General features: G+C 39.0%; 1 protein-coding gene across 1 annotated transcript in view; it reads left to right on the forward strand.

Annotated features, from left to right (window-relative positions):
* The window catches only part of LOC137975014 (tetratricopeptide repeat protein 28-like), a 49,122-nt gene extending 39,432 nt beyond the window's left edge, over positions 1–9,690 (forward strand). The window contains exons 4-6 of the mRNA XM_068822044.1: positions 1,318–2,277; positions 2,518–5,236; positions 8,510–9,690. Of these exons, the coding sequence (XP_068678145.1) occupies positions 1,318–2,277; positions 2,518–5,236; position 8,510 (3,680 nt within the window). The 3' untranslated portion in view covers positions 8,511–9,690. The remainder of the gene's footprint in view (positions 1–1,317; positions 2,278–2,517; positions 5,237–8,509) is intronic.
* The last annotated feature ends 321 nt before the right edge of the window (positions 9,691–10,011 follow it).

Raw genomic sequence — 10,011 nt, forward strand, 5'->3', positions numbered from 1 at the left:
GAGTAAATAATGAATATGTACTGATGTATAAAGTGTAAGATCCAGATGCCATCTCTTGGGGGATCACCACTCTGGGTCGCCGGGCTTCTCGCAATCGGCATACAAAAGTAAAAAAAATTATGTAAAATAATAAGAGATTTTATGACCATTCGAAAACTCGATGATAGAATTTCGTTTAAAATTATGTGGTTGGTTACCTGACTTTTAAATGAAAGTGAGGTTGGAGTTGATCTTGTCATGATACGGACTTCCCTGCTTTTCTTATGTTAATGATGTTCTCTTGCTAATAAGTTGGAATTTACCTAAGAAAAGCAGTGAGGTTTCTATACAAAAGAAGGTCAACTCTAACCTCACTTTCATTGATAGGCCTGGTAACTATGCTAAGCACACAACTGTAAAATGCTCTATTCCGCCACTTTTAATTTTAAAACAAACAGCTTTCGCTCCCCGCTGAAATTTTCCAAGGCTAAGGGCCGAAAGAAGTTCTCAGATTCGGCTTAAAACTCTTATGGGGAGAATAAGCGAGGATAAATTGGCAAGGATGAAAATTTACGGGGTTAAAAATCCCCATGGAAAAATTCTACAGTGGTTTGAAAACGTAGTAAGATACGTAATGAACAGCAATGGACAATTTTCAGTACCGTCGATTTCACCGTTACGAGAGAATGACTTGGTAACACAGAATACATGATATTCCATAAGCTTTTATTACTTTAAAAATCAGATTAAACATCAAGGGTCTTTACCTTTCTTTCCTTCCAGCCTCATCCTTGATTTGGCATTGGATCATCTCATCGAAAAAGCTTTAATTGTCATTTCGTTATTGAAGAATGGTGGATGGGAAGTTAGAAACTGTAGAGCAGCGAATGCTAGAGCTTGCCATTGCGATAAGTGTAGAAGACAGGTATCGTGAAGGAAGGGCTCATTTTCATCTCGGCGGTGCTTACCTCAACCTACCTGATTATCAACAGGCCATAAGAAATTACACACAAGCATTACGTATTTTCATAGAAATGAGCTGCAGGGCTCACGAGGGAGCAGTCTATTGGAACCTGGGCATCGCCTATTTTAGACTGTGTAATTTCAAACAAGCCATAGAGTACTACGAAAAAGGTCTTAGTATGGCTAAAGAAGTAGGGGATAGGGCTGGGGAGGGATCAGCCTATGGAAATCTGGGAAATGCTTATTACAATCTAGGTAATTTTAAACAAGCCATCGAGTTCTACGAGAAACGTCTTAGTATTGCTAAAAAAGTAGGGAATAGGGCCGGGGAGGGGTCAACCTATGGAAATCTGGGAAATGCCTATCTTAATTTAGGTAATTTTAAAAAAGCCATTGAGTACCACGAAAAACATCTTAGTATTGCTAAAGAAGTAGGGGATAGGGCTGGGGAGGGATCAGCCTATGGAAATCTGGGAAATGCGTATTTTAGTCTAGGTAATTTTAAACAAGCCATTGAGTACCACGAAAAACATCTTAGTATTGCTAAAGAAGTAGGGGATAGGGCTGGGGAGGGATCAGCCTATGGAAATCTGGGAAATGCTTATTGCAATCTAGGTAATTTTAAACAAGGCATTGAGTACTATGAAAAAGGTCTTAGTATTGCTAAAGAAGTAGGAAATAGGGCTGGGGAGGGATCAGCCTATGGAAATCTGGGAAATGCCTATCGTAATTTAGGTAATTTTAAACAAGCCATTGAGTACCACGAAAAACATCTTAGTATTGTAAAAGAAGTAATGGATAGGGCTGGGGAGGGATCAGCCTATGGAAATCTGGGAAATGCTTATTGCAATCTAGGTAATTTTAAACAAGGCATTGAGTACTACGAAAAACGTCTTAGTATTGCTAAAGAAGTAGGGAATAGGGCTGGGGAGGGATCAGCCTATGGAAATCTGGGAAATGCGTATTTTAGTCTAGGTAATTTTAAACAAGCCATTGAGTACCACGAAAAACATCTTAGTATTGTAAAAGAAGTAGGGGATAAGGCTGGGAAGGGATCAGCCTATGGAAATCTGGGAAATGCTTATTGCAATCTAGGTTATTTTAAACAAGGCATTGAGTACTATGAAAAAGGTCTTAGTATTGCTAAAGAAGTAGGGAGTAGGGCTGGGGAGGGATCAGCCTATGGAAATCTGGGAAATGCCTATCGTAATTTAGGTAAATTTAAACAAGCCATTGAGTACCACGAAAATCATCTTAGTATTGTAAAAGAAGTAGGGGATAGGGCTGGGGAGGGATCAGCCTATGGAAATCTGGGAAATGCTTATTGCAATCTAGGTAATTTTAAACAAGGTATTGAGTACCGCGAAAAACATCTTAATATTGTAAAAGAAGTAGGGGATAGGGCTGGGGAGGGATCAGCCTATGGAAATCTGGGAAATGCTTATTGCAATCTAGGTAATTTTAAACAAGGCATTGAGTACTATGAAAAACGTCTTAGTATTGCTAAAGAAGTAGGGAATAGGGCTGGGGAGGGATCAGCCTATGGAAATCTGGGAAATGCCTATCGTAATTTAGGTAATTTTAAACAAGCAATTGAGTACCACGAAAAACATCTTAGTATTGTAAAAGAGGTAGGGGATAGGGCTGGGGAGGGATCAGCCTATGAAAATCTGGGAAATGCTTATTGCAATCTAGGTAATTTTAAACAATGCATTGAGTACTACGAAAAAGGTCTTAGTATTGCTAAAGAAGTAGGGAATAGGGCTGGGGAGGGGTCATTGTATGGAAATCTGGGAAATGCCTATCTTAATTTAGGTAATTTTAAAAAAGCCATTGAGTACCACGAAAAACATCTTAGTATTGCTAAAGAAGTAGGGGATAGGGCTGGGGAGGGATCAGCCTATGGAAATCTGGGAAATGCGTATTTTAGTCTAGGTAATTTTAAACAAGCCATTGAGTACCACGAAAAAGATCTTAGTATTGCCAAAGAAGTAGGGGATAGGGCTGGGAAGGGATCAGCCTATGGAAATCTGGGAAATGCTTATTGCAATCTAGGTAATTTTAAACAAGGCATTGAGTACTATGAAAAACGTCTTAGTATTGCTAAAGAAGTAGGGGATAGGGCTGGGGAGGGATCAGCCTATGGAAATCTGGGAAATGCGTATTTTAGTCTAGGTAATTTTAAACAAGCCGTTGAGTACCACGAAAAACATCTTAGTATTGTAAAAGAAGTAGGGGATAGGGCTGGGGAGGGATCAGCCTATGGAAATCTGGGAAATGCTTATTGCAATCTAAGTAATTTCAAACAAGGCATTGAGTACCATGAAAAACATCTTAGTATTGCTAAAAAAGTAGGGACTAGGGCTGGGGAGGGATCAGCCTATGGAAATCTGGGAAGTACCTATCGTAATTTAGGTAATTTTAAACAAGCCATTGAGTACTACGAAAAACATCTTAGTATTGTAAAGGAAGTAGGGGATAGGGCTGGGGAGGGATTAGCCTATGGAAATCTGGGAAATGCTTATTGCAATCTAGGTAATTTTAAACAAGGCATTGAGTACCATGAAAAACGTCTTAGTATTGCTAAAGAAGTAGGGAATAGGGCCGGGGAGGGATCAGCATATGGAAATCTGGGAAATGCCTATCGTAATTTAGGTAATTTTAAACAAGCCATTGAGTACCACGAAAAACATCTTAGTATTGTAAAAGAAGTAGGGGATAGGGCTGGGGAGGGATCAGCCTATGGAAATCTGGGAAATGCCTATCGAAATTTAGGTAATGTTAAACAAGCCATTGAGTACCATGATCACAGTCGTAGTATTTTCAAGGAAATTGGAGACTGTCTACGACAGGGACACGCGTGGTATTCGCAAGGTCGTGATTATGAATTGTTGGGTTTCTTGAATAAGTCACTCAGTTGTTATCGTTTAAGTATAAAACATTTTGATGAAACAAGGCGTAGTCTGAAGTCAGAAGATGAATGGAAAATACGTTTTCGTGATTGTTATCACATGTCATACACTGCTCTGTGGAGGACACTTTTGAAGAATGGAGAGATTGAAGAAGCTTTGTATGCTGCTGAGAACGGTCGAGCACAGGCTTTGATAGATATTTTGAAAGATCAATACGGCATTGACTCTCAGTCATTTTCTGCACTTGCTCCGAATCAAACTCTTGCAGCCTCATTACCTTCACCAGCCGTTTTTGTGGCACTTGACGAGAACAAGATCACGTTTTGGGTGCTAAGAAAAGATCGCAAGATCAGCTTTCGGCGAAACGAAATCGCTAATGGAAGTGCTGATTTGTTGATGGAAACTGTTTTGAAAGGGATCGGCGTAGGGGATGGTGTCAACTGCGAGAATCGTTCTTTGGATCCACTACGCAGTGACCTGTCTTGCAGCCAAAAACTTGTCAGTGAGAAAACAGTTCTACCATCTTCATACTCTGTCAACTCTTTACAACCGTTGTATGATGTCTTACTCGGGCCAATTGCAGACTTGCTCCAAGGAAATGAGTTAATCGTTGTTCCCGATGGACCATTTTGCTTGGCTCCATATTCTGCATTGAGTGAATCTATCAGGATCCGCACCGTTCCCTCGTTGACCGCTTTTAATGTGATCGTTGGTGCACCTGAAGACTTCCACAGTAAGACAGGGGCACTGCTTGTAGGTGATCCGTGGTTGAAGGAAGTTACTAACAAGAAAGGAGAGCCCATCTTGAAACAGCTTCCGTGCGCAAAACAAGAAGTAGAGATGATTGGACAACTTCTGCAGAGAACACCGCTGACTGGAAAAAGTGCCACGAAAGCTGAAGTGCTAAAAAGTATGAAATCAGTTGCGTTGGTTCACATTGCAGCACATGGGTGCCAAAAAACGGGAGAAATTGCTTTAGCCCCAAATACCGAACGGAAATCGCCAATCCCCAAAGAGGAAGACTTCATTTTGAAAATGTCGGATGTTCAGAGAATTTCTCTTCGAGCAAGACTAGTTGTGCTGAGCTGTTGTCACAGTGGCCGGGGAGAAGTGAAGTCTGAGGGAGTGGTGGGAATTGCAAGGGCTTTCCTGTGTGCTGGAGCTCGGTCTGTTTTGGTGTCACTCTGGGCAATTGATGACGAGGTAACGTTGCTGTTCATGAGGAGTTTCTACCAGCACCTGGTAGATGGAAAAAGCGCAAGTGCAGCTCTTCAACAAGCAATGAAATCTTTGCGAGAGTCAAAGCTGTATTGCGCTATTAAGCACTGGGCGCCATTTGTGCTGGTTGGCGATGATGTCACGCTGGAATTTCCAAAAAAATGGTAAGTGAAGTTCGAATTTAACGCAGAAAACAAGAATACTTTCAAATTGGAAAACTGACGATAGGAATCAAATAGGCCTAAGATGGCATGATAACGAGCTGCTACAATAGAAAAAAGGTAGTTGGGAAGGTTATGTAAATGAACCGTACCAGAGCTGTATGTACTTCAACCCGCTTCTGTTAAACCACAAAAGAAATAGTGTCACCTTCTCTTATATAGACCCCTCCCCCCTATTCAATGTTGGAAGGTAACTCAACAATTAATGAAGACGTCAAAAGTGTTAACCTTTCCAACAGTTTTCTCTATGATTGTAGCTTCGTAGTGTAAACAATTTAAAGTTTCCTCTAACACTCTTTTGTGACAAATGTAATTTCCACATGCCTATCACACATGCACAGTAGTATATTTAAAGGATACACTTCACATTGGTGGACAAACTGTTTTCGTTCAGCCTTTTCTTTCTTTTTGTTTACTTGCTAAGATTGCTCATTTTATCACCTCGCGATGTCTCTTTTGGTGTTTCCGTTCTCCCATAGATCTATAAACGTCATCTTTTGTAAGGAATTCGAAGACAGCATCGTCCCGCACGTAGCCATTCGCATCGGCGCATTGTGTATGCTCGAAAGAAGCAGCTATATTTAGAGCTGTTTTTCTTTTTTGTTTTTAATTTTCCAGAATCGATGTCGAAGATGCTAAAAGACTACCTGGCAGGGCCTGACGCTTCAGTGATTGCCGAACTTGTAAAAGAAAGTAAAGCGGGTTAAAAGTCATGGTTATGTCAGTAGAACAAGCTCCAAAGGTTTAGTAGAGGTTTACTGCGTTAAATAAACCAACAGACTGAGATTATTGTAAGTGAAATTATGACAGAAAGCTTAGATTCATAGTAAAATGCTAGTTTCACCCGTTATTTTGATACTTCGTTTCTCATATAACTTTATAAGTCAGTGTTGCTCCAATGGCGATCAAAATCATAGTGCTATAGTTGAGTTGCTAAAAATCATGTCTTAGTTGTTCGAAACTGTTTTTGTTGTCACTTTCAGTGATGACCCTTAACATGACGCTTTTACCGTGATAAGGAAAAGAGACACGTTTGCAACATTCAAAGATCACAAAATAGAAGGGAAACGACGGGTGAAATTGTTGTCCTGTTCTTCTGCATAAGAAATGAATGAAGTCATTAGCAATAAAGAAGACGTTTTTCTTTTCTTAATAAATTTCCAAGTTCTTTATAGGGTTTACCCCCCTCGAGTTATCGGTGATGTTTTTAAACAAAGTGAAAGAATGTGTTTGCATTCGAAAGTAGTTTAATTTCTGGAATAATAGTTGGGGAACTAAAAAATCCGCTGCAAAGTTAGAAAAAATTCTCTGGAGTAGATTCATAGCCACCTTCACAACTGGAAAATCTTAAGGTGGCTCTGAATCCGCTCCTGAGAATTTTTTATACCCCTGCAGAGTTTTATCTTAGCCTGCTAATCACTTTACAGCAATAAAAAATGGAGGTCACCAAGTTCGTTTTTTTTTGAGCTTTTGAAGACAAAATATAGGGCTTTTTTTTAGGATGGCTTTTTCGTTGCCATGGTAATCTTTTAAGTCACATTAATGAGTGCACCTTGTTAAGAAATGATTGGTGTTTCATTTGGTACCATAACATTTGATTTTACGTGAAAAAGTAGGGGTAGATTCACTCCTTCAAAAAAGTACAGTTTGTTGAAGGTGTTGGTTTGATCCTTAAGGGAACGAAAGGCTACAGGCAGCCTATACTATGGCCTTTAATTTAGACCATTTCCGTCGCAACGGTCAAACTGATGGTATTTCGATATCTGGGTCATGTAACGCAATCGAATGCTTAATTACGTTTAAAACTGAAACCCTAATTTAATATAAGGCTCTGTTGCATTTTGCGATTTTTCATGCAACTGCTCTCGAAACGCCATAGCGAGACACGTTGCAAGTTGCACACTTTACAACTGCCAAAAACAAGGTGAGATAAATTGCAGAACCCTTCGGGGAAAGTAGAATCCATTGCTACTTTGCGCATTGGTTTACCGAATTAGCAACGAAGTTTTCAAGCAATGCGTGCTGTGAAATCTGCCCTATATAACTTGTCAATTGAAGTTGTGACCTTCGCAGTTATGAACGCAATTTTTGCAATTGCGTAAAGAAGCCTGAAGAATTCAGGACTTCAACGGGGTCCTGAATTCTTCAGGCTTCTTTACGCAATTGCAAAAATTGCGTTCATAACTGCGAAGATCACAACTTTAATTGATTTCATATCCGCAGTTCATATATGATCAATTTCATATATCATTTCATCGTTGATATATAACTTGTGTCGCAACGGATTGCGTCATTAGTCAGTGTAATGTTCCTTCAACCTCATGAGATCATCGAAACGAGACAAATTGCACGAAACGTTGCCCAGTGTAAAAACCGTCAAGCGAGTAGCTTTGCAATGAGAGAACTCTTGTCGAAACAAAATTGAGAGACAATTTGCTCGAAAAAATGCCGAATGTAACAGCGCCTTTATGAGTCAAGTAAGTAAGGAAACCATCTAACGTTGGATAAGACAACTCACTCTCCATTTGCTTATCATATAACTTTATTACAAATCATACATATGCTCAGTTTTACAAAATGTATAAAAATGTGTCTGCCAAACGCACATACAAAATAAGTTTGTGAAGGTACAGATCTGTAGATTAGTGTTAATTTTGAGGAAAATGTTACCAAAAAGCTTCGAAAACGAGGCATTAAGCACCCTGGAAAGGAATCAGTGTTAAAGTCGGGGATTGGATGTAATAGCAGAGTATATCTACAGTTTGTAGGTATAGGCACCAATTTTAAAATGGTTTCCTTTTCGATAGCTTCGGTGTAGATGCTATCCAAAAAAGACGACGTAGCTCTGGTTTGGAAAGCTTTGCATGTTTTTGTCAATTGCTACTGCGTCCATGAAAACAGTGATTTCATTTCGTCCTGGTGTAAACATAAAAACAAACAGTAGTAAGTTGAGCCACAAACAAAGTCTGGAAAAGTTAACTAGTCAAAATGAAGTATGCTGCAACAATAAAGGATTTGCTTGGGATGCCAATATGACCGTCATTTCATTTTTTGGGGATGTCTCTTTTGGCGTATCCGTTCTCCCATAGATCTCTAAACGTCATCTTTTGTAAGGAATTCGTCCCGCACGTAGCCATTCGCATCGGCGCATTGTGTATGCTCGAAAGAAGCATCTATATTTAGAGCTGTTTTTCTTTTTTGTTTTTATTTTTCCAGAATCGATGTCGAAGATGCTAAAAGACTACCTGGCAGAGCCTGACGCTTCAGTGATTGCCGAACTTGTAAAAAAAAAAGTAGAACGGGTTAACAATCATGGTTATGCCAGTAGAACAAGCTCCAAAGGTTTAGTAGGAGTTTACTGCTTTAACTAAACCAACAGACTGAGATTATTGTGAGTGAAATTATGACAGAAAGCTTAGATGTACGGTAAAATGCTAGTTTTACCGGTTATTTTGATATTTAGTTTTTCATATAACTTCAACACTCAGTGTTGCTCCAATGGCGATCAAAATCATAGTGCTATAGTTGAGTTGCTAAAACTCATGTTTTATTTAGTTCTTTGAAACTTTTTTTGTTGTATGAGTGTAAGCCAATTTCAAAAGAAAAGAAAAGAGACAGTTCTGCTGATGACCCTTAACATTTTACCGGCTTTTACCGTGATAAGGAAAATAGACGTGACATTTGCAACATTCAAAGATCACAAAATAGAAGGGAAACGACGGGTGAAATTTTTTACTTGTTTTTCTGCATAACAAATGAATGAAATCATCGGCAATAAAGAAGACGTTTTTCCTTTCTTAATAAATTTCCAAGTTCTTTATAGGGCTAAATTCCTCGAGTTATCGGTGGTGTTTTTAAGCAAAGTGAAAGAATGTGTTTGCACTCGAAAGTAGTTCAATTCCTGGAATAATAGGTGGGGAACTAACAAATCCGCTGCCGAGTTACAAAAAATTATCTGGAGCAGATTCATAGCCACCTTTACAACTGGAAAATTTAAGGTGGCTCCGAATCTTCTCCAGAGAATTTTTTATACCTTTGCAAAGAGTTTTATCTTAGCCTTTTAACCACTTTTGATCAATAAATAATGGGGGTCACCGAGTTCGTTTCTGAGATATAAGCTTTTGAAGACAAAATATAGGTCATTTCTTTAGAAGGCTTTTTCGTTGCTATGGTAAACTATTACGTCCCATTAATGAGTGCAACTTGTTAACAAATGATTGGTGTTTCATTTGGTACCATAACATTTCATGCTATGTGAAATAGTTGGGGTAGATTCAATTCTTCCAAATAGTTCCAAACAGTTGGTTGAAAGTGTTGGTTTGGGTAAAACTGATGGTATTTGGATACCCGGGTCATGTAAGGCAACCGAATTTTTAACTTACGTTTAAAGCTGAAACCCTAATTTAATATAAGGCTCTGTTGAATTTTGCGATTTTTCATGCAACTTCTCTTGAAACGCTATAGCAAGACAAGTTGCAAGTTGTAAACTTTACAACTGCCAAAAACAAGGTGAGACAAATTTCAGAGCCCTTCGTGGAAAGTAGAATCCATTGCTACTTCGTGCATTGGTTTACTCAAATTAGCAAAGAAGTTTTCAAGCAATGCGTGCTGTTGAGTTATGTTTCTATACATTACGTCATTGTAAGTTAGGTGCATGATGGGTAATTCTTCCTCGTGCTCTTGAAAATTGCAATAAAAACAACAGTGAAAGCAATGAG

This window comes from Montipora foliosa, chromosome 11 (assembly GCF_036669935.1).
Source record: "Montipora foliosa isolate CH-2021 chromosome 11, ASM3666993v2, whole genome shotgun sequence".
Lineage (NCBI taxonomy): Eukaryota > Metazoa > Cnidaria > Anthozoa > Scleractinia > Acroporidae > Montipora > Montipora foliosa.